This window comes from Indicator indicator, chromosome 10 (genome assembly GCF_027791375.1).
Source record: "Indicator indicator isolate 239-I01 chromosome 10, UM_Iind_1.1, whole genome shotgun sequence".
In the NCBI taxonomy this organism is placed as follows: domain Eukaryota; kingdom Metazoa; phylum Chordata; class Aves; order Piciformes; family Indicatoridae; genus Indicator; species Indicator indicator.
In genome coordinates this window covers 19,612,446-19,634,814 of record NC_072019.1, presented here as the reverse complement: position 1 = coordinate 19,634,814, position 22,369 = coordinate 19,612,446, and the positions used below count along the sequence as shown (strand labels likewise).

The 22,369-nt window shown below is 41.9% G+C and overlaps 1 protein-coding gene across 3 annotated transcripts in view; it reads left to right on the top strand.

Moving 5' to 3' along the window:
- Nucleotides 1-2,181: 2,181 nt before the first annotated feature.
- Nucleotides 2,182-22,369, top strand: part of KIFAP3 (kinesin associated protein 3) — a 71,300-nt gene continuing 51,112 nt past the window's right edge. The window contains exons 1-11 of one of the 3 annotated variants that reach the window (XM_054384096.1): nt 2,182-2,213; nt 6,807-6,938; nt 8,089-8,243; nt 8,518-8,520; nt 9,440-9,495; nt 10,050-10,191; nt 12,441-12,540; nt 13,278-13,402; nt 13,857-13,955; nt 14,724-14,902; nt 17,209-17,371. In XM_054384096.1, the coding sequence (XP_054240071.1) occupies nt 2,182-2,213; nt 6,807-6,938; nt 8,089-8,243; nt 8,518-8,520; nt 9,440-9,495; nt 10,050-10,191; nt 12,441-12,540; nt 13,278-13,402; nt 13,857-13,955; nt 14,724-14,902; nt 17,209-17,371 (1,186 nt within the window). The remainder of the gene's footprint in view (nt 2,214-6,806; nt 6,939-8,088; nt 8,244-8,517; nt 8,521-9,439; nt 9,496-10,049; nt 10,192-12,440; nt 12,541-13,277; nt 13,403-13,856; nt 13,956-14,723; nt 14,903-17,208; nt 17,372-22,369) is intronic. The other 2 variants (XM_054384095.1, XM_054384097.1) reach the window with 2 other exon arrangements.

Below are 22,369 nucleotides of genomic sequence, written 5' to 3'. Positions count from 1 at the left end.
CCAAATCCCCAGACAACCCAATAAAACAAAAAACAAACAAAACACAAACAAAAAAACAATCAAACAAACAAAAAAAGGAGAAACCCTGAAATCTGACACATTCCACCTTCTCTTTGCAACTTGATTACCCTTCTGCCACAAATACCACTCTTTCCTTCTCCTTGTGTATGCTTCTAACATGGCAGTGAGGGGAATCTCGAAAGTCCCATGGTAATGTCATAGAATCTTCATAGGATCATAGAATGGCTTAGGTTGGAAGGGATCATTTACTCCAAGCTCCCTATCATAGGCAAGGATGGCTCTCTACTAGACTCAGATGCTCAGGGCCTCATCCAACCCAGCCTCAGGGTGGAGGCATCCACAATCTCCATGGGCAACCTATTCCAGAATCCCACCACCCTTGTATTGAAGAACTTCTTCATAAGATCTAGTCTCTCCCTCATCTTAAAACCATTTCCCCTTGTCCTATTGCCAGACACCCTTATGAAAGGTCCCCTGCCTGTAGGACCTCTTCAGGTACTGGAAGGCAGCTATAGTATCTCCTACAGTCTTCACTTCTCTAGGCTGAACTACCACAGCTCCCTCAGCCTATCCTCATAGCAGAGGTGTTCCAGCCCTTTGATCATCTCTGTGGCTCTCCTCTGGACTCGCTCCAACAGCTCTGTGTCCTTCTTATGACGGGGCCACCAGAACTGGATGGAGTATTTAAGGCAGGGTCTCACAAGAGCAGAGTAAAGGGGATAAATTCCCTCCTTTGCCTTTCTGGCCACACTCCTCTTGATTCATCCCGCTATAACAAACAAGATATAAGAAATAGTGCAGAACAACATCAACAGCTCAGGGGAAGGCAGTAGAAACAGACCTTGGGAGGCATTTTTTTTTACAGTTTTTACAGTTTAATTTTAAAAGAATCTACCATGTGATGCAAGGTTTTTAGTGTTTGCACCACATGGTTTTCTAAACCCAGCATCAATTGTTAGTTACTGACCAACAAAATTATCAGATCTTGGTACAGCTCACAGCTCAGTTGCTACAAAGCCAAGATATTTTCACTTAGACTCTGTTAGGCTGAGGCTGAGACAGGTTCTGACAGACAATTACAGCCCAAGCACTGTGGCATGCCTCACTGCAATAAATACTCCTTTTCTCATGCACAACACCAAGTAGAAAAGAAAATCCTACTCCGAGTACAAAGAGTTCAAAAAACCATCAAGACACTACTGCCTCTGATTCTACCTGTTAGACATTAATTTATAACCGTGTAAGAATGGTAGGGGTTGGAAGGGACCTCTGCAGATCATCAAGTCTCTGCCAAAGCAAGCTCACCTAGGGGAGGTCACACAGGAATGCATCGAGTTGGGTCTTGAAAGTCGCTCAGAGAAGAAGACTCCACAACCTCTCTGGGCAGATGTTCCAGTGCTCTGTCATCCTTACAGTACAGTAACAGGTATGAAACAGATATAAAACTTTCTTGACTCCCTTAGGGCTCAAGGACCTGTCGCCATGCCCTACCCAGACCCTTGCTTTCCTCAGCATCCCATAACTTTGCTGGAGGATCAGCCTCAGCAGGCCTACTCTGTGCAGGCCTGCAGACTGCCATGTCCCACTGTCACTCTCATGAAGGAGCAGGACATCCTGAGGCAGCAGTGGGGTTTGGTAATGGTCCTGCAGGGGTGCTGATGCCGTCATGTTCCATCCTGAAGCAGCAGTGAATTTTGTAACAGCCCCATGGGGGTGCTGAGGCCTGTGGCGTCACCTGCATCCCTGGTCTGTGAGGGCTGGCTGTTTACCTAGTATGGTGGGCAGAGGCTGTTGTCCAGCTATTGCACCTTGAGGTGTCAGAGGACTCTTGACACGACATGACATGGCATGGCATGGCATGGCATGGCACGGCACGACACCTTCATGGGTACCAGCAAGGTTCATGCTCCGGCCTTTGAGTAAGGCGAGGACAAGGCGACAAAGCCACATTCCGCCTCCCGCTTCAGGCTGGGGACAGCGCCTCCCCCGCGCCTCCAGGGGGCGCCATGCGTGCGGGGTGCGTAGTACGCATGCGCGTTGGTAGTCGAGGGGCTGTGGCTGCGGCGCGTGCGCGCTAGAAGGCCGCGGGGCGGGGTTGGTGCTCTCCCTGGTAACGGCAGCGCTGCGGGGCCGCGCCCTGCCAGGCCTCCCCCCGCCGCCATGCAGGGCGAGGACGCCCGGTACCTGAAGAGGTAACCGGGGGAGGCTGGCTGGAGTGTGTGTGTGTGTAGGAGACACGGCTGTTGCGGGGCTGAGGGCGCGGCACGTTGTGGTGGGGATGTGAGGGGGAAGGGGACCATGGGGCTGAGGCGCGGCAGGTTGTGATGTATGGATGGAAGGGGGCTCTGAGGCGGCAGGTTGTTCTGAGGTGAGACTTGGTGTCAGGTGGGGCAGTGGGGACGGTGCACCGTTGAGGGATGGGAAGCAGGTGTTGCGGGGTGCTGCAGGGGGATGGATGGGAAGGTGTGTGGTAGCAAAGCAAGAAGAGGTTGTGGGGGGGTGATGGAATGTGGGGTGAGGCATTGTGGGTTGTTGGTGGCTGGATGGGTGTCAGAGATGAGAATGGAGAGTGTTTTGAGAGGGGAGATCCTGAGGTGGGTGGAGGGTTTGAGATTTGAGGAGTGACAGGTTTGGAAAATGGCATGTGGTTGTGGCATGGAGGAAAGATGAGTGGGAGTCTTTGGGGTGAGTGGTTTGGGAGTGGGAAAGAGATTTTTTGAGGGCAGGCTGAGGGTTAGCTGCCTAGTCTAGCGGGCAGGGGACTGGGAGTGAAGATTATAAATTGGTTTTAGGGTAGTCTGAGAGATGGGATGGGTGGCTTGCTGCTGGTAATGGGTTGCAGGAAAGTGGTGGTTTGAAGAGATGCAGTGGTTTGGGGATGGCTTTGGTGGAATTTTATGCTGAACATTTGGGATGAAGTACTGGGGTAGCAAGTTGAGAAAATAAATGCTCTAAGGAAATGAGTGGGAAACATCAGGTGGATCTTAGGAGGTGAGATGGGGCAGGTGGTTGCTTTGGCTAACAGGCAGACTGGTGACTGGGGAGGGGATGTTAGGCAGTAAGAGCAGGTTCAGGGTGCAGCTGAGAGGTGAACTGATTTGAGAAGATGTTAGCGTAAGGCAAGGCAGATTAGGAGGGAACAGGTGGGATAAATGCAATGGTTTGGGAGTTGGGATGGACCTGAGAGAGAACCACAGTATCTGAAGTGGGTCACCTTGGTTTGATGTTAAAGATGTGATGAACAAATGGTGCCATTGACTATTTGGCAGTGAGTCCAGTCAGCCTGAAACACAGGGTTTGAGTAGGTAACTGATCTCCATCAAAACTTCATCATTTGTTTCAGAGCAAAAGTACTATCAATCCCAGAAGATGTCAGACCACCTAGGCATATGTTAAGATACAATGTGTGAATGGTGTAATTTCCTACGACGTGGATGATTTTGTCCATCACATCTTGAATCCTATGGAGTTCCTGAGTTTGTTTTCTGTTTTTTTTTTTTAATTTTTTTTTATTTTTTTTTTAAGCTTACTTTAGCGTTTGCAAAACTTCAAGTTTAGGCTGAGGTTTGGTTTTTTTTTTTCCATCTCCTTGTGTGCCACATAATAAAACCCATAATTAGAAACAGTGAGGAAAAAAAACCCTCTTGATAGTCTTTGAATGTTAACTCTATCATATAAAATGATAGATGACTACCTGTGATTTAATAAAAATCTGTAACTTTAGAGCAGCACCTAATTTTAGCCTTGCATATTCTGTTTGTGCCATCTTATGTGATGATTCTTTATCTTACCGTCATCGTGAAACAAGTGTAGTGTTATCTCTTTTTAGAGAGCACAAAGCAAAAAACCCTTCCCTTGTGCTGTTTAATGTGACTAGGTTTGTGTGCAAGTCTGGTACTCTGATCCTTGTTTCCCTTTGTCATCCTTCATGAGCAGTCATCCTCCCACCAGGTCTGACTTGCTAGGAATTGTTATTGGATTTTCAGCCTTATCCACGCATGCGATTTGTGCCACGTGTAATTAAGGTAGTTTGGTTTTGGTTTTTCACCCCAAAGGAATTGGTTACTAAAGGGTATTTACACACCAGCTTTGGTTATGTGAGCTCAGCTAGCACAGCTTTTGTCTGTAGAAAAGGCCTTCCTCTTATAAAGCTTTAATAGAGCAGGATTCTTGTTGACAAAGCAGGCAGTGAAGTGAAAGGACAGACTGGTGTGTGTGAGAGCTCCCCAGTGCATTGCTGCTTCTACCAGTTGCAAGAATGGCTCTGTTTTAAAATGTTTTATGACTTGACTGGATGCTTAGAAAGTCAAAATGGATAGAAAATCAGTAAAGTAGGTGCTTGTTGATTTGGGGAGGGTTTTGTTTTTCTCAAAATAAAATTGTGGGGTTTTTTGGTTGGTTGGTTTTGTTCTTTTTTTTTATGGTGGCAGTCTGAATGTTGCATTTTACAAATGGGAAACAACTTTAGGGGCTGGGTAGTGCATTTTTGTGTAGGTCTTCAAGCAGTTCACAAGATAAGATTTTTCAGAGGGAGAACTTGAAAGTGAATTGATTTGTGACTCCATTAGGAAATAGCTCAAATAGTGATGATGGTTAGCAGTGTGAGAGGGCAGACAATCTCTGCATCTGTGAGTTCTTCAGTTTACCCATCTGCCACTCTTAAGGAAAAAATTAAATATGGGAAATGCTTAAACTGTTTAAGCAGTCTTAGGCTGAGGATTTGTGGGTCACTAAGCTCATCAGTGGCTTACTGCTGCCAAAAGGAGGAGGTCTCACTCCTTGCTGTTTATCCCCACTCATAGATAGGAAGTGTTATTTCCTTTCTATTGAAAAACTGCTCCTGTCCAAAACATGAAGAGATTCCTATTGGATCTCTGAAAGTGGCTGTGGAAAGGATTGAAGAGTCCTCAGAGTGAACCAAGGTGACTGCCAGGAGCAGGGAAAACATGAAAAAGATCTAATCTCTTGGCAATGATGAGCTGTTAGTTCAGATTAGTTCTTGTGAAACTATAACAAACTCCTCCAGGCCTGCTTGTTCTCTACCCATTATTTTCTCTATATCTGTAGATATTGCCAACCTGTCACTTAACAGAAGTTTGACTGTTGGGAAGAGCATTTGTAGATCTCCTGGTAGAACTAAATATGGGAAAAGTATATTTGGGGTGAGGAGTGACAACTGGTTTCTTTTGAAATGAATTTTGCTGTAAGCTTGCTGCCTTGCACAGCTGGATCTTGTGAGAAGAGAGGACAGACTGTAATGAAGCATCTGCTTTGAAGTACTGTTAAAGGAAAAAAGACTTAAAAAAAAAACTGCTATGGGGGCACTGCTACAATCTCATCAAGGAAGATGTTATTCTTCAGCAGTGAGCTAGATGTGTTTGTCTTGTAGATCTACATCCTTGTAAGGCTGGTAGTTGAACTTGACTCTTCACTTCCCACAGCAGACCATTCTGTGGTTTGTGGGTTTTTTGGGCAGTTGTATCTCAAGGAAAACGTATCTTTTGCAGAAGGGAAAGCAACCACCATAGTACCTGGGTAGATGGAAGTACGTGTTTCAGACTTTTTCTGAAGGGAGTGGTTACTCTAAGGACTGCATCTGGATTTGTCAGCATTTCCAGCTTTGTGAGGCTGAAGAAGTTTTCTCTGGTTTAACTGCCCCAATGCCCTAGCTAGCAGCTCTCTCATTTATGCTGGGACAGCTACTGGCAAAGTCACCTGTAAATCTGCTTATTGACATGATCTGTCTGAAGAAAACTCCAACACTCAAACAAAACCCCAAAGCAAACAAACAAAAAACCCACCCACACACCAAAGCCCAAACCCACATTAGGGAGTTGCTTGTAATCTACAGTGATTTAGAAGCCTGGTTTATGGTGTGATTCTACATACTCTTGCCAGTCTCTAGAGGAAAAGCTTTTCCACCAAAGACAGAAGTCTGTAACTCTTCTTGGGATGTGGTTCTGCCATCATTTGAAAACAGAAATGATGTTCTGGCTTCATGGCTCTTGTGTCTCTGTGTGGACACAGAGTTGCTGACGCTAAGCAAGAGAGAGCAAGATAGGCCCGTTTGGCAGTGACATACGCAGAGAGCTTTCCTGGAGAAAGTTTTTCCAAAATAGCTGTAGATGTAGTAAAGCAAGTATGCCTACATCATTTGTACCTGTTGATGGTAGCTCTTGATCTGGTAATCCCCTGGCAACAGATATAATGAGGTGAAGAATAGTAGCAAGGTGGTTTGTGCTTCAGGAGAGGGTAGTTAATTTGAAATTGAAATTATTTGTGATTAATTCTTGGTAGATTTTTAACTGTTAATATTTAGCCAAGAGAGTTTTTGAGGAAAGTTTGTTTTCCATTGTAAGTGGCCGCTCTAGATCAATACCATTAGCAAAAGATTTCTCAATACTGACAATGTAACAGGGAATCAATGGGAAAATTCTCCTTCTTTGTGAAATGCATCTTTCTTTCTGTTGTAATTCCTTAAAAGAGCTGAGAGACACAGAAATCCAAGTTTTATCCTGTTTATTCCTTGCTTGACTTCTGTGACTAAGGCTTGAGTCATGGCTTGGGTGTTTTTGTATGTACTAGAGATAATAGTCAAGAATATGTCACTAGCACTAAGCTTTGGTATTGCTCTGTGACATGAAATGTGGCATGGAAGGAGAGTACTGCTTGAGGTTAGAGTCTGAACAAAACAGGAGACAGGTCATTGTTCCTGGTGTATGCTCTGGTGTGTTTTCTGAGCTTTTCAGTTAATGAGTAATTTATTTTATTTTTCTTCACGGCAGGAAGGTAAAAGGAGGCAACATAGATGTACATCCATCTGAGAAGGCCCTCATTGTTCACTATGAAGTGGAAGCAACAATTCTGGGAGAGATGGGAGACCCCGTGCTGGGGGAACGCAAGGAATGTCAGAAAATGTAAGGTCATAGTCATAAATACAATAACTCAAAGCATCAACAGCCTGTGAGAAATAATGTGTTCTAATCTTTATAAACCTTAGTGCTAGATTAACAGAGGGTTTCAAAACCAGGAAGTAACATAGTTAACATCTACAACACCTTATAAACTGCTTTTTACCACATGCTTTAAGGTGTTTTGTCAAGAAAACTGATTATTTCCATTTTATATGATGGGACATTGAGGTAAAGTGAAGTGATTGGTTCCTACTCAAACGGTGGTTGATGCTGGAACAAGTAGTTCTGTCAAACCTTCTGATAGTCTTATGCTCTAGCTAGTGGCTTGGATTTGCCAGCCCACTAATGATTTCACTACAGTATCTGCATTTTAGTTTTGCCTGATATTTTTCTTTAAAGAGCATTAAAACATTCCCTATTTGAAAAGCCCAAAAAAGTTATCATAACTATAACTTTAGTTTCCAAGCTGCAGATGTGGACCTTTCCTATGTTTGTTTTATCTCTAAACTGAACTCTTTTTGAAATTTTAAGCTGCAGTGGCTACCTGTGTGAGTGCTTGTAAGAAGAATAATAGTGGAAGAAAAAGAATTCTCAAATTGTCTCAAGTTTTGAAGATATTAGAAATGTTCATCTGTTTTCAGATGCATCAACATAGCTTGTATCTGCAACATGGTGGAATTCCTCTTTGATCCATTCTATTGTTAATGCCTGCAATGATGTCGTACTGCTTGTTGCTTGTAGATCTGCCAGAGCTATGGGAGATTCCTGGCACTGCATGTGCAGGCAGAAGAACCTTCCTGTGTGGTCAACACCCATAGTTGTTTCTCAGTTTGGATTTTTTGTGCATGTAGTGCTCCTTTGTTGTTGTGTGCAGTATTTTTGGGTGCATTGCAAATAAATTACTGGCTGATGTGACTAAGAGTTAAGAGATCTGTTCATCCATCTGCATTTAGAGTTGTTGCTTGTCAGCTGGTGGAGAAGAGTGAGTTGTTGTTTGGAGTTGTAGAAAGCCACTGCTTTGACATTACCTTTGTAATCCATGGCACAGGCACTGAGAGTATCGGGATCATTTCTGCTTCAAGGAATGCAATGTAAATGAAAAGATTGAAAATACAAAAAATTAAACACTGTAAGAGACCTTTTTGTGTTGCAGCATTCGGCTAAAGAGTCTTAATGCAAATACAGACATTGCTTCCCTGGCTCGAAAGGTGGTTGAAGAATGCAAGCTCATTCACCCCTCCAAGCTTGCAGAAGTAGAACAGCTGCTATACTACCTGCAGAACCGGAGAGATGCCTCAGCAGGAAAAGGTAAATAACACAGGAGCAAAGTAGCTTGGGACTGGGCTGCTTTAACATTCAGTAACTGCTGTCTGAGGTTTTTCTAGCTGAGGCTTTTACTTGCTTGATGTATGAATTCTTTAGAGATGATGGGAATGGGGACGATGTATAGCTGAATGTCACTTAGAAAAACATTACTGTCTTGGTGTGGGATTGGGGGGGATTATCTTTTTAACAATCAAAGTTTATTTTTTTGGCTAGTTGAAGTTAGTATTGATCCTTTCCTGGCTGCCTTGTGCTTTAGCAGGTCATAAGAGGAACAGATTCCACTCTTTGGTGCAGCCTCTTCTTATAGCATAAGCACTTGCAGTGGCATCAAAAGACTGTATGAGGATCTTCCTAGAAAAATCTCAGTCATCACCTGTCACAAGGGTGGATAGTGTTCCTAGGCTTAATTTGCTGTCTGGAGTGAAAAGTTTCAGAATCTGACAAGCTTTGGTACAGTGTAGCAGACGGCTTCTGGTAGTTCTCTTGTCTTCTGAAGTTCCTAGTTAACAAGTTACTGGGATCAGTAACTCTCTGCTCTACAAAGCATTTTGCTGGTACCGTGTATGTCTTAAGTTCATCTTAAAATTCCTTCTCAGGGTAAAATTTCATTTTTAACATCTGATCCTGCATTACCTTGTGTTTAGCAGGGTTTCTTGCAATCATGAATTCTGGTAAACTTTCTTCTCCAGTTGGATACTTGTCTTAATGGGATGAGTTCAAAACAAATATTGTTATTTATATGGTTTTTTTATTGCTTTGATTTGAACTTATTTGGATGTTTTACCCTCTTTTATTCTGTATGTATGTATTTGGTATATCCCAGAGCAGCTTGGCCACAGTGTACAAGCAGAATTGAAGCTGCTAAGGTACCTCACTGTGGAAGTGAGTTTTGTCACTCTGGGCTTGCACTCTGTCTCCTGCTGGCTCGGCTGTAACTGGTCATTCAGACTGAAGAGCCAAAAGGCATCTGAGGGTTTATTTTGCTCCCTGTGGGTTGCTCAGCTTCAGAAACCTGACACACCTTAGCTGTGTTAGTCTGACAGGTCAGCTGAACACAAAAGGACTTTGGCCTTGATTTAGCTGGAATGTTTACTGTGAAACTACTGGGTATGGTGATTTTTTTTTGTGTGTCTGTGAATATGCTTAACTTAACTACAACCATATCTTTTTCTTTATAGAAAAGAAAGAAAAACCCAGTAAGCCAAAAGATCCACCCCCATTTGAAGGAATGGAGGTAAATATTGATGTTAGAAGGGAAATGCAAAGCCCAGTTCCTTCTTAAGTAAGCAGTTATATAAGGGGAGTGAGGAGAGGAAATGCTAAAATCTGTTGGTTTGTTGGGGGTTTTTTTGTTCTGTTTTGGTTTTGTGTTTTTTTTTTTTCTTAAACCCAACAACAAAACAAACAAAATACTTGGTTTGGAAATATACCCAGTGGAATAAAAATCATCTCCATAAAGGGTAAAATATTTGACTTGTATACTTCCCCCTCCAACTGTAGCATGCAGCAGGACAGCAAGTGAGGTCTGGAACGTCGGACAGGACACAGGGAGTTGTGTCTGAGTATCCTTTGTTTTTTGTAATTAAATCTTCTTGGATTTCCTGGGGTTCATTGGCAGTGGTTCTGAATGTGTTGATTTATTTATTTTTCCCCCCTTGTATTTTGTTTTCCCCTAAGATCTTAACTCAAAGCTATGTACTCTTTGTCTTATGACTGAACAACATCATGATTGTCTTGAGTTGACATCTCTCTTTCTCTGTGCATCCCCTGCTTTATGGCTGCCTTCAGATTGATGAAGTTGCCAACATCAATGATTTGGATGAGTACATTGAGTTACTGTATGAGGACATTCCTGACAAGGTGCGTGGCTCTGCCCTCATCCTGCAGCTGGCTAGGAATCCTGACAATTTGGAAGAACTGCTTATCAATGGTAACTTTCAAACCCAGTGGTAGCTTCACTTCATGTTGTGCTACTTATTTGTGGTGCTTTCTTTTTAGGGGAAAAGCAGTTCACCATCAGTTTGGGATTTTCTCCAGTTTGCTAGGCTTTGTTTCTCAGTACATAATAGGCTGTCTCTCAAAGCCCAGTTGGATCTCTCTACAAAAGGATGCTCCTTAGGATGTTCTTAGGTGGGCCTAACACAGAAATCTTTCTAGCCTCAGTAGGCTTCAGTTATTTTTTTTCTGATCCTAGTTATCATACTAAATGAACTTCAGTTGGCATTGCTGCTGGAGATGAGAGTGTAAAGTTGCATCCTGGAGATCAGGATTTAAAAATGGAATTTGCAGGCTGACATAAGTGCCCAGTGGATGGATGTGGAGGGATTACCAAAGTGTTTCACAAGTACGCAATACTCTTTCTGCTTGTATGGATCCATTTAAAAGTTATATCAGAATGCATAGTATGATGTTCACATTCCTGTAATTTTGTGTCTGCATATGTGTGTGTTGTGCCATGTGCGTTTTGAGAACTGCACCAGTGTGGAATAGTGTGTGTAAATACATAGGTGTACATGTATAACATTCCTGTTTCCCATTGCCCTCTGAGAGCATAAAGGTCTGTAAAGGTGTCAGGCAAGCAAAATATAAGGACAATCCAAACCACACTGCCAAAGTGATGGTAGGTTCATGTCTTGTTAATTTAGTAAATTTTTTGCCTGCCTTCTTTGTCTTTTTTACTGAGCCCTTATTACCTCCATGTTCCTCAAGTAAATCATAGAATCATAGAATCAGTCAGGGTTGGAAGGGACCACAAGGATCATCTAGTTCCAACCCCCCTGCCATGGGCAGGGACACCTCACACTAGATCAGGTTGCTCAGAGCCACATCCAGCCTGGCCTTAAACACCTCCAGGGCCCCAACCACCTCCCTGGACAACCCATTCCAGGCTCTCACCACTCTCATGGTGAAGAACTTCCTCACTTCCAGCCTGAATCTCCCCACTTCCAGCTTTATTCCATTCCCCTAGTCCTATCACTACCTAAAAAGTCCCTCCCCAGCTTTGTTGTAGGCCCCCTTCAGATATTGAAAGGCCACAATAAGGTCACCTCGGAGCCTTCTCTTCTCCAGACTGAACAGCCCCAACTCTTTCAGTCTGTCCTCATAGGAGAGGTGCTCCAGCCCTCTGATCATCCTGGAAGCCCTTCTCTGGCCATGTTCCAGCATGTCCATATCCCTCTTGTAATAGGGGCTCCAGAACTGGACAACAGTACTCCAGGTGGGGTCTCAGCAGAGCGGAGCAGAGGGGGAGAATCACCTCCCTTGACCTGCTGGCCACACTTCTCCTGATGCAGCCCAGGCTCTGGTTGGCTTTCTGGGCTGCAAGTGCACATTGACATCTTATGTCGAGCTTCTTGTCCACTAGCACCTCCAAGTCCCTCTCCTCAGGGCTGCTTTCCAGCCAGTCACTGCCCAGCCTGTATTTGTGCTTGGGATTGCCTCGACCCAGATGCAGGACCTTGCATTTTGTCGTCTTGAACCTCATGATGAATCCAGTGTGTACTCTACCCACCTGCCTTATCAGCAAGCAAGATTATTGTAAGAATTAGAATGGGTGAGGAACAGTAAGCTATCAAATAACGGCTTGTCCCTGTGAGTAGTTGAGAATATTCTAGTGCTTGAAATTGCTGGTTGCTGCTTTTCTCATTCTGATCGTAACATGGTATTGTGAAGAGGGACTAGATAGGGGAAAGTGAATGGAAAAGAGAGAAGTAAGCTGAAGTATGACAAAAAGAAATACAAACCAAATTATTAATACAAAGATGCTACAGGGAAGAAAAAGAAGGAAGTGGATGAGTTGTCAAAGGAGAATTTAAAGGGGATTTTGAAGTGAAAATGCTGACGTTCTAGGTAGAGGTCACAGTGTAGTATGGAACATACAGCTGACACAGGCCATGAGATGTTAATGTTTGTGGAGGTTTTAAGGTGACCTTAGTTGCAGTTTCCTTGCATGTTGCCTCTTCTTAACGTTTGTGCCTGGATGACCAGGTTACTCTGTTTTAGTACCATCTCCAAACAGAACTTGTGAGCAGTGTTACACCTTAAAAGTGGGATGCCTCTGAAAATCTGTCTTTAGAAAACTGAGAGATGTAGGAGAAGGTATATCCAGATTCTGAGTCTGGTAGGACAAAAGGAAGGAGGTGACATGCTGATGATCATCTAAATTTGGTTTCATTTCAGAAACTGCCCTGGGTGCATTGGCTAGAGTGCTGAGGGAAGACTGGAAACAAAGTGTGGAGCTTGCTACCAATATAATTTATATTTTCTTCTGCTTTTCAAGGTGAGTGCAGAGTTCCTCTGTACTATACAGATATAACAAATTTTTCTCTGCTTAGTGGCCTTTAATTTGTTTTCTGCATTGCGCTACAAAGCCTCACTGAAACAGGAGAAAAATTTGCTAAGATGGAAACACACTTGTGAATAACAAAACTGAGGCACAAAAAGAACCTGCGTGATGAAACAGTATGTAATAGAGGTGGGAAGAAACTAGTAAGGATTCTGACCCATGGCTTATAGGCTGAGATGCAAGTGTCAGTGTTCCTGCAGTATTCAAAACTGGAGTGAGTGTTTGCTCTTATTCAGGTCTGTCAGTGTTTCAGCATACACTGCTTAGAAGGAGCTTAAAAAGAATTTGCATTGCAACTTGATTTTAGAAGTCTGTTTATATTTCTGGTGAGTAGAGGGTCCTCTGAAGCACTTAAAACACAAAAAGCGAGCTGACTGGAAAACACTTTACGTACGAAAACAGGGATATGCTTTTATTTTAACTTGGAACAACAAACTGTTGCTTGTTCTTCAAGTTTAGAAAAAAATATTCATGTTTTCAGGACTTGTTTTTGTTTTGAAATAATTTGTGTAGAGACGAGTTTTATAATGGGACACAGAGTAAATACATGTTTAATACTTCACGTGGTGCAGTGTTGGGATGTTGCTGCCATAGATGTCAAAACAGATTTGGGATTGTTTGCATTTATTTTTTTCCTCACAGATTTTAATTTTTTTTTCCCTTCAATGTAGTTTTTCTCAATTTCATGGAATAATCACACACTACAAAATTGGAGCTCTCTGCATGAATATTATAGACCATGAACTGAAGAGACATGAGCTTTGGCAGGAAGAACTTGCTAAAAAGAAAAAAGCTGATATCCTTTTGAAATATTGGGATAGGTTGATGGCTTCTGACTCTTCCTGATAGCTGTTAAGTTATATGAGATAAGGATACAGCAACTTCTCTGAAAACAGTAGAATTTACTAGAAAGTGCAAAATATAATTGCAGGTATGAAAAATACCAACAGTGAAAAGTTTGGGCTGCTGAAGAGATTAAGCTGAAGCTACTAAAACAAGGGGGAAAAAGTTTTGTTTTATTAGAGTAATGATGTCTTAGGAACGTTTTTGCTGAATATTATGATATAATAAATCCAAGACTAGGAGAAGGAAAAAAGGATGCTGTAGGTTATAGGTGTTGCAAGCTATTGGCTGAGGTAGTGTCTTTGCACTGGCTGTTCCATAGATCTAGTGTTTGAATAACACCTTTGAGGATAATAGTCATCAAAATGGTGTAACTTTTATCCAACTCCTTAACTTCTGCTGTTTACGTGATGAAGATCCTGAAAATCAAACTCTCAAAAAGGACTATGAGAAAACTTACAAGAAATACCAAGGGTTGGTTGTCAAGCAGGAACAGCTACTGAGAGGTACCAAATCCAAACCAGCAAATTATTTTCTTGTTGGGGCACATGGGTAGAGGGTTCTAGTGGACACATAGTATAAGCAGGGTGTCTTAAATGTATTCAATGTGCTGATGAATATAGAAGAGCATTGCCACAGAACAGGGGAGAATGAGATTGTTTGACAGTGCACTAATGATTTTTAAAGTGATCTGTCAGTCTTAGAGGAAAAATAGCAAAAGTGATCCACTTTTCTTTGCCCATGATACTGGTTTGGGTGGAGTTGGGTATTTTGGTTTTGTACATTTGATTTTAATTTTTTTAACTTAGCGTAACCTAACATGTATCTGACCCAGGCTGAAAAGCTTTTACACTCAAGTTTTCTACTAAAATACACTGAAAGTTAGATGGAAATGAGGCAAAGCTTTTGTGAGAAGGGCTTTTAATGGCCCCCATTGGAATTGATAGGGAAAAAAAAAAGTATGAGAAGTTTCTAGTGATAATTGTTGGGGTGTTTTGATTCTATGGGCAGGTTTGTTTATTTGTTTGTTTTTCTGTTTTGTCGTTGTTTGTGGGGTTTTCTTTTTTTTAATTCCAAAGCCACTCTAAATTAATCTTATTAATGCTTTCTAAGAAGGAATAAAAAGCATTCATAGTCAGTTTCCTTGAAAAGGCATTAGGGGAGGAGCAGAATGCTTCTGAAAGTCTTCTCATGAGCTCTTAATGTGTGTGTAGAGACTTGTTTAGTTCTGTTGTCTTTGATCTGTTGGTATGATTTTTATTGGACTTTGTTAGTTGCACTTTACCTGCTCCTGAATCTTGCTGAGGACACTCGCACTGAGCTGAAGATGAGAAACAAGAATATTGTCCATATGTTAGTGAAAGCACTGGACCGTGATAATTTTGAGCTGCTTATCCTGGTTGTATCTTTCTTGAAGAAACTCAGCATTTTTATGGAGAACAAAAATGATATGGTAAGGCTCATAGCACTCTACTGCTGCAATACTGGAAAGGTGTGAACTCTGAAAACTTTGTGTGTTTGGAGAGAAGGAGACATACCAGTCCCCACCCTAAACATTCATAGCAATAATTATCCTCTTTTGTTATTAGTAAAATGAGTAAAAGAAAAGAACTACAATATCTAGCTGTAAGAATTCTTCAAAATGTTTTGCAGTATTTCTTCCCAAACAGTGAAGCTAGATCAAAATAGGGTACCTGAAATTCCTAATTTTGAACTCATCACCCCAAAGTCTTGTCATACTCCCACTTCTGGAAATACCTGTGAGCTGTCTCCCAAACTAGACTCTTCTGATTGTCTCTGCCATGTCTTGGAAAGAGGTAATTATCCTTCTACAGTTTGCTAGACTAGTTTACTTATTTCTTAGTCAGGTTTGTCTTCTTGACATCTCACAAGAGGTTCTTTGCCAGTGATGCCTAAGAACTGGATGAAGCTTCCCCCCTCCCCCCCCCTTCATAATCTTTTGTGAGGTGAAGTCTCAAACTTCTGAAGTTGTAGCATTGGTGTTTTTTGTGACTTTCAGCTCCAGCCAGGTATCTCCCTCAGTGGTATCCAAATGACTTTTAATAATTACATGCCTTCACTTCTGTGCCTCTATGCCAATTTGTTAAATGAAAACCATACATTTTCCTTATCCAAGAGGTAATCTGAGATTAATGTTACACTTAGATTGTGAGATGAAAACGTTTGTGTAAATGCAATGGGAAATTAATTGCATCTTTGTTACTGGAACTGTCATTCTCATGCATATGCACGGAACACTGCAAACAAGGTATCTTCCCTATTTATATAGGAGTATCTTATTTCTTAACAAAAATCAAGCACCAAGCATGCATTTTGGGGGAAATGTAGACTGTTTATTAGGAGATTGGTCATTGATTTAGTTTATATTTTTGTAGTGTCCTGAAGGGCTTTATTAGGAGAATAAGGATTAGCTCTCCAGCCCACTGATTTGCTGGCACATGTTGTGTTTGATGTGGTGGAAAAACAGATGAAACAAAATTGTTGAATTGATTGTATTCTAGAGTGTTTTAACAATTTTGAGAAGACTTGAAATAGCTTGAGGTCAGCTGTCTGAGCATTTCTTATTACTAATAAAGACGATACATTTTCTCCACAGTGGTATTAAGCAAGGCTACCAGTGAAGGTGTTCTAATACTTGTATCAAGCAATGACAAAAAAATGAACTAAGATTAGTTGTGCAATGCCTGATTCTAAGTAAAACTGAATAATCCATGTATATTTATAGCACATTCTTTCCTTTGGTACTCAAGTGCCATATTAAATTCAAAGCAGTGAAGTGGGAGTTTGTGCTCTCTGATTGGTTTTGATCAAAGGTATCCAGCCAGTTGTTTGATTATTGCACTATGCTGTGTGGGGAGAGCTTTATTTTTTTTGTGTTCACTCTGTGTCTATTTATAACTGGAAGGCTAGTTACATACATGCAGAAGTTTGAAGAATGCAAAGTAATTTTATGTGCCTCCTTTTAGCCAAAGAAGGTTCTGGGAAACGACAAATGAATGCATTCAAAAGATTGTGTCAAATAAAAGCAGAGAAATGTTACTTAAAAGATGACAAAAACTTTCTGAAGTCTTGCCAGTCAATGCTCAGATGTCTTCTCTGGCTGGTAAAGTGAGCATGATCTCAGGAACTGATACCCCACTTTTCTCAGTTCCTGGATTCCACTTTTTAATTTGAAAGTGATACATGTTTCAAGATGACTTTCATGCTTTCATTAAATTAACATAGAGGATGGCATGCCTCTTCTGAGTGCACATGCACTGTTCTGTCTAGGGGTTCATTTGAAATTCATAATGAAAGGCCTAAAATTCTTTAGGATGCCAATTTTCTGTCTTTCTTCATTGGGTATCTCTTTGACTGTAATGTCAGTTGCTTTGGGGTTGCTTGTGTTTAAGTTTAAATAAGTTACCCCCCCAATCTAGTCTTGAAAGTGGTGTCTTGACCACATTCTTGCAGTATTCCAACTGTGAGGAACATTTCCAAGACATTTGAACTGTTGGGTTCAAAAAAACTATTTTAATCAGCATTACCCAGTAACCCAGTCTAGAAGGCTTTAACTACAAAGACTTAAGCAAAGCTGCTTCAGATGAAAATGCATTGACAGTCACTACTATGTGTACAAATTGGATATGTATTTGCATACACATGCATGTGAATTTATAAAACACTGAGGAGGCTTTCACATGGAAGATAAAGCTAAGTTTGAATGGATTATGGATTTTTATTTTTCTTGATTTGCAGGTTGAAATGGATATTGTTGAAAAACTTGTGAAAATGGTACCCTGTGAACATGAAGACCTGCTGAACATCACTCTTCGACTCTTACTAAATCTCTCCTTTGATACAGGCCTGAGAAATAAAATGGTACAAGTTGGTCTGCTTCCCAAACTCACTGCACTTCTAGGTATGGGTTGTTGTTTTGCTTTTTTTTTTTTTTTTTCTAATATAGACATTTCAGCAAGGACAGTGAAGCTGGTTGTATTAGTGTGCCTAGAAGTTGCTATACCACTTTTTCACAGAGAAACTCTTCACTACCCCCAACTTGTTATCATTCAAATCATGTTTTGAGATGGAGCTTTAAATTGAAGGTTAAAATAATGTGGTTTCCAGCCGACTTTTGTTCCTAGGTTCTCTTAAACTGTTGAATGAGTCTTCTGGTCTTTAAAAATAACTTTGATATCTACCTGAAAAATCCTGTGAGCTGACACTTGTAATTTAAATAGCCCCCAGATTCACAGAATTGAAGGTAATGTACCTTCCAATTACCTCTCTATGAAGCTTGATATACCTGCTGCCTCTGTCTCCAGATAAAGGATTCAAACATTTCCCAGCATTGTAGATTCAGCTTTTTTTAGACTTTCAGCTTGTCAGTCTGTAACATGTGTTAAGGTTATGTGAGTACTTCAGGTGCAAGGGAAATTTTATGCATAGGGAAAAGCCAGGGAGGCATTAGGGAGTTCGGAAAAAGCAGAAGATTATCTAATACCATCATTCTCAGGAGGGAGTTTTTATTACCCTTTGTGTGTTCTCTGGCTGATACTATCTAGAGGCTGCTCTGGTAGGTATACTAAATGTTTACCAGGATTTAGCCATAAGAATTTTTGAGTGTTCATTTTTATGTAAGAGTTGAGGATCTTGTATTGTGGAGCCCTAAATGCATGAAACACTGATGCAAGACATTATTAAAGTTGAGATATGTTGAGTTTGGGATGTACTAGATCCAGTGCAGCTGATGTATCCGAACGTGATCGGAACCAGTGGAATGCAGCGCTGGATCTGAGCTTTCTTTCCTGGCTTTGTAGAGTCTCTTAGGATTGTTTGTCATCTCAGTTTTGCATTCCATTTCAGCATGGCCTTATTGCTGCTTAATACAGAAGCCATGACTCTTGCTTTGAAAACCTTAATCTTGTTGGTTATTAATACAACAGCTACCTGATGTATCCTGAAATACCTTAAGGTTTTCTATGCATTCTGCCCCACAACCATGTTTGCACTTGGTATCCTCCTCTGAGCTGAGCTAGGTAGAAGAAGAAAATGGCATTTGGAATTCCTCTTCTTTGTACTTTCTTCCTCAAGACGTCATTTGGCAGTGAACTGAGAAGTGGAAACTGGTCAGGAAATGTATTTTTCTCTTGTTTGAGAGAGGAACTGTCTAGGTAGTCAGGTTCAGCTTCTGACTGTAAGCTTTTTGGTGTAGGAACTTGTCTCTTATTTGTAAAGTAGCTAGTGGTGTGGACTAAGGCTGGGGCTTCTGGGTGCTTGTCACCCCAAGCAAAGGCATGATACCAGTTACTGGGAAGTCCCTGCTCCCAGAAATTCCCTATTTAATATTAGAGTGAGACTAAACTCATCAGTTAAGTATCCGCTTTCTGAATCCAACATGGAATCAGAGAAAAAGAATTTCTTTTCAAATGCCATGTTTTTAGACTTGTAAGTAGAACTGTGTAGAAGGCTGTTCAGCCTAGAAGTGGCTGCTAAAATTGCTGTCTGTTCCTGAAGTGGCTATTAGGGTCATCTACAGCAAGTTCTGCAAGTACTTCCAGAAGCTTCACTGTCTGGTCACACAACCACTTGTCACAGGTGGTGGTTCTTCACTTAGAAGTGTTTGACTTTTTTTTTTTTTTTTTTTTTTGTGTAAAGGCATGTGCTGTTAGCCCTAACTCCTCACTGTAGAATTGCTTATTTTACAATGTGCTGGTTAGAAAATGTGGGTAGGAATATAGTCTGTTATTTGTCTCTTAATCTAGCTCTGTGACTCGTGAGACTCTTCTTGATAATGGTGATTCAAATAATCCTCAAGTACATTACTTTGTGTATCCTGTCCCAGGGAAGCCTGCAGCCTTAATAATAAAATAGTCATGTGCCAGATGCCCCTTTTATACAGGTTGCTTGGATATTAAACACACATTATTCAAGTCACTACCCTTCGGCTTGCGTTTGCAGGTCACTTTAAAGTGCTAACACACCTCAACAGCTGCTGACAAGTTACCATGCAGCTCCTAATGCTGAGAGGTCATGGTTGTTGACTCAGTCCACTGAAATGTAACAAGTGTGTGCTATGCCTTCCAGTCTCCAGCACGGGGTTTGAGATGAGTATAAATTAAATGCAGTAGGCGTTTAAGAGGAGAGTTGAAATTGCAAAGAACTAAAGGATAGGATTTGTCATGCAGTGGTTTAAAGCTGAGTACTGAGGAGGCTGCAGTGTACAGTTCTGGAAGATGGGATGCTTAGTGCCTTGGGTGCAGGAAGAACCCAAATGTAGGTGAAGGCTGGAAGTGGAGAGGATGGCTTCAACTGTGCTATCAGGAACAGGCTAAGTATGGCATGGCTGTATTGGAGAAGAACCATCTTCCTTCTTTCTTTCTCACTCCAGAGCGTTGAGGCTGCTGTTGAAAGTGTCACCATGAGTCGTTCTGCTTAGTCTTGGCTTCCATTTTAATTAGCCTTTTCTTTTTAACAGTGCCAGTGCCTGCTTTGCCAGTCAACACCATTTGCTAGTTTTCGTGGCTTCTCTTCACAAGTCTAAAGTCTTGTATATGGCAAGACTCCTCTTGCACCCTCCAGGCACCCAAGTTAATCAACTACAGCTGACCTTTGTTATGCTCTGAATCTCACAGAACTGGGTGCAGCTGAGGGAAATTTGGCTTCAGACTTGATCAGAAGCTGGAGCAGAGCTGTGGAGGCTTGTGAGGGATAGCCTGCTGTGTTCAAGCTTCTTCACATACAAGCGGCTTGAAGACATATGAGAAAAGATTTTGTTGATTTGTGTGACTTCAGTTCTTTAAGAAAAAAGACACCTTGTAGCTGTTGAGTCGTCAGGGCCCTGTGGAGAACGTTTTCTGTACTGGTGGCTTTACTGTAATACTTAGAAATTATGTTTAGAGTGATCTGTTTTTTTAGTGCATGCTCTTTATAAGCAGCATGCTATAGACTGTTGTGTAGAGGTTTGGTTCGCTCTTACAGTACTCTCATTCTGCTTTTCATGGCATGATTCAAGTAAAGCACAGCAGAGGAATTTGGTGGTCAGTGTATTTCCTTGTGGAAAGTATTCTCACTGAAAGAGGGAAACATATAGCTGAACTTTAAAAAAGCTTATTCACATCCTTCCTTTATCCCTGGGAATGCTCTTCCACTGTTGGATGGAAGGGAAATGTTACCATTTTTCATAATTATTCTGTTGGCTCTGTGATTAGTTTCTAAAGTAAATGCCCTGGCAGCAAACACAACAAAACATTGTCTACAAGGAAGAATAAAACCCCTTCACTTCTTGTTTGGACCAAATCCACTTTATTTTTCAGTTAACTGTCCAAGCCAAATACAAAACTTTTAGTACAGCTCTCTTAAATACATGCACAGCTTGTGATACACATTCTTCTAATAAGGGTGCTATTTTGTGCTGTGTCTGAGTGGTTTCTTAGCCTTTGTGAAGTAGACAAATAGTTCTCCGTTCTCCATCAGAACAACAGGCAGCTTGTACTGCAGAACCAGCCGAGTGCTATGGTGTGGCTTACGGCAGGCTGTGAGCTCGTCTTGGTGGAGCCCTGTTCAGAAGGACCCCAGCTTCTGGCAGTGTGAGGGTGTGGCAGGCAGTACTGGGTTTCTGTGTCTGCCCACCAGTGAGTTATTCCTCTCAAAAGGATATAAATGATAGGGAATGGTGCAAAAGCTGTTACAGAGGAACTGTGTTGCTGCTCAGAGGATAAAAGGAGTAGATCAGGCTGCATTTGAGATAAAAAACATTTTTGCTATGATGTGTGTGTTCATCCCTTTGAGCTGCTGGATGTTTTTTAGGTGTACCGATTGCATATTATCTTGAAATGTCATTTTCTTTTCAATTTCTAGTGCAAGCCATGCTCATGCAAATGAGAACCCGTTATGCTTGGAAGTCAGACTAAAGCGGCTCTATTTGGTTGCTCAAAAATTACTGTCTACTTTTAAAAATCGAGGGCTGATTGAACACAATTAGTGAGCAGGTTACAAAACAGTGCCAGTTACAAACTGGGCCTAAATGGGACATGGAGTGCAGAAGGATTGTGCATGTAGCTCTGAAAGCGTTACATAGTGCCAAGATGTTCAGTCTCAAACCTTGTAGGTGGTGTGGGTTGTGATTTGAACTACAGATTACAGTGACTGAAAGGAAATTGGCTTTGTGGATTTGCATTCAGCCAAGTAGATGAGTGTTTGTTATATAGAATCATAGAATCAGTCAGGGTTGGAAGGGACCACAAGGATCATCTAGTTCCAACCCCCCTGCCATGGGCAGGGACACCTCACACTACATCAGGCTGGCCAGAGCCTCATCCAGCCTGGCTGCAAACACCTCCAGGGATGGGCCCTCAACCACCTCCCTGGACAACCCATTCCAGGCTCTCACCACTCTCATGGTGAAGAACTTCTTCCTCACTTCCAGCCTGAATCTCCCCACTTCCAGCTTTGTTCCATTCCCCCTAGTCCTATCACTACCTGATATCCTAAAAAGCCCCTCCCCAGCTTTCCTGTAGGCTCCCTTCAGATACTGGAAAGCTACAATAAGGTCACCTCGGAGCCTTCTCTTCTCCAGACTGAACAGCCCCAACTCTTTCAGTCTGTCCTCATAGGAGAGGTGCTCCAGCCCTCTGCTCATCCTGGTGGCCCTTCTCTGGACACATTCCAGCATGTCCATATCCCTCTTGTAATAGGGGCTCCAGAACTGGACACAGTACTCCAGGTGGGGTCTCAGCAGAGCTGAATAGAGGGGGAGAATCACCTCCCTTGACCTGCTGGCCACACTTCTCTTGCTGCAGCCCAGGTTCTGGTTGGCTTTCTGGGCTGCAAGTGCATATTGACAGCTCAAGTTGAGCTTCTTGTCCACTAGCACCCCCAAGTCCCTCTCCTCAGGGCTGCTTGCTCAGCCAGTCACTGC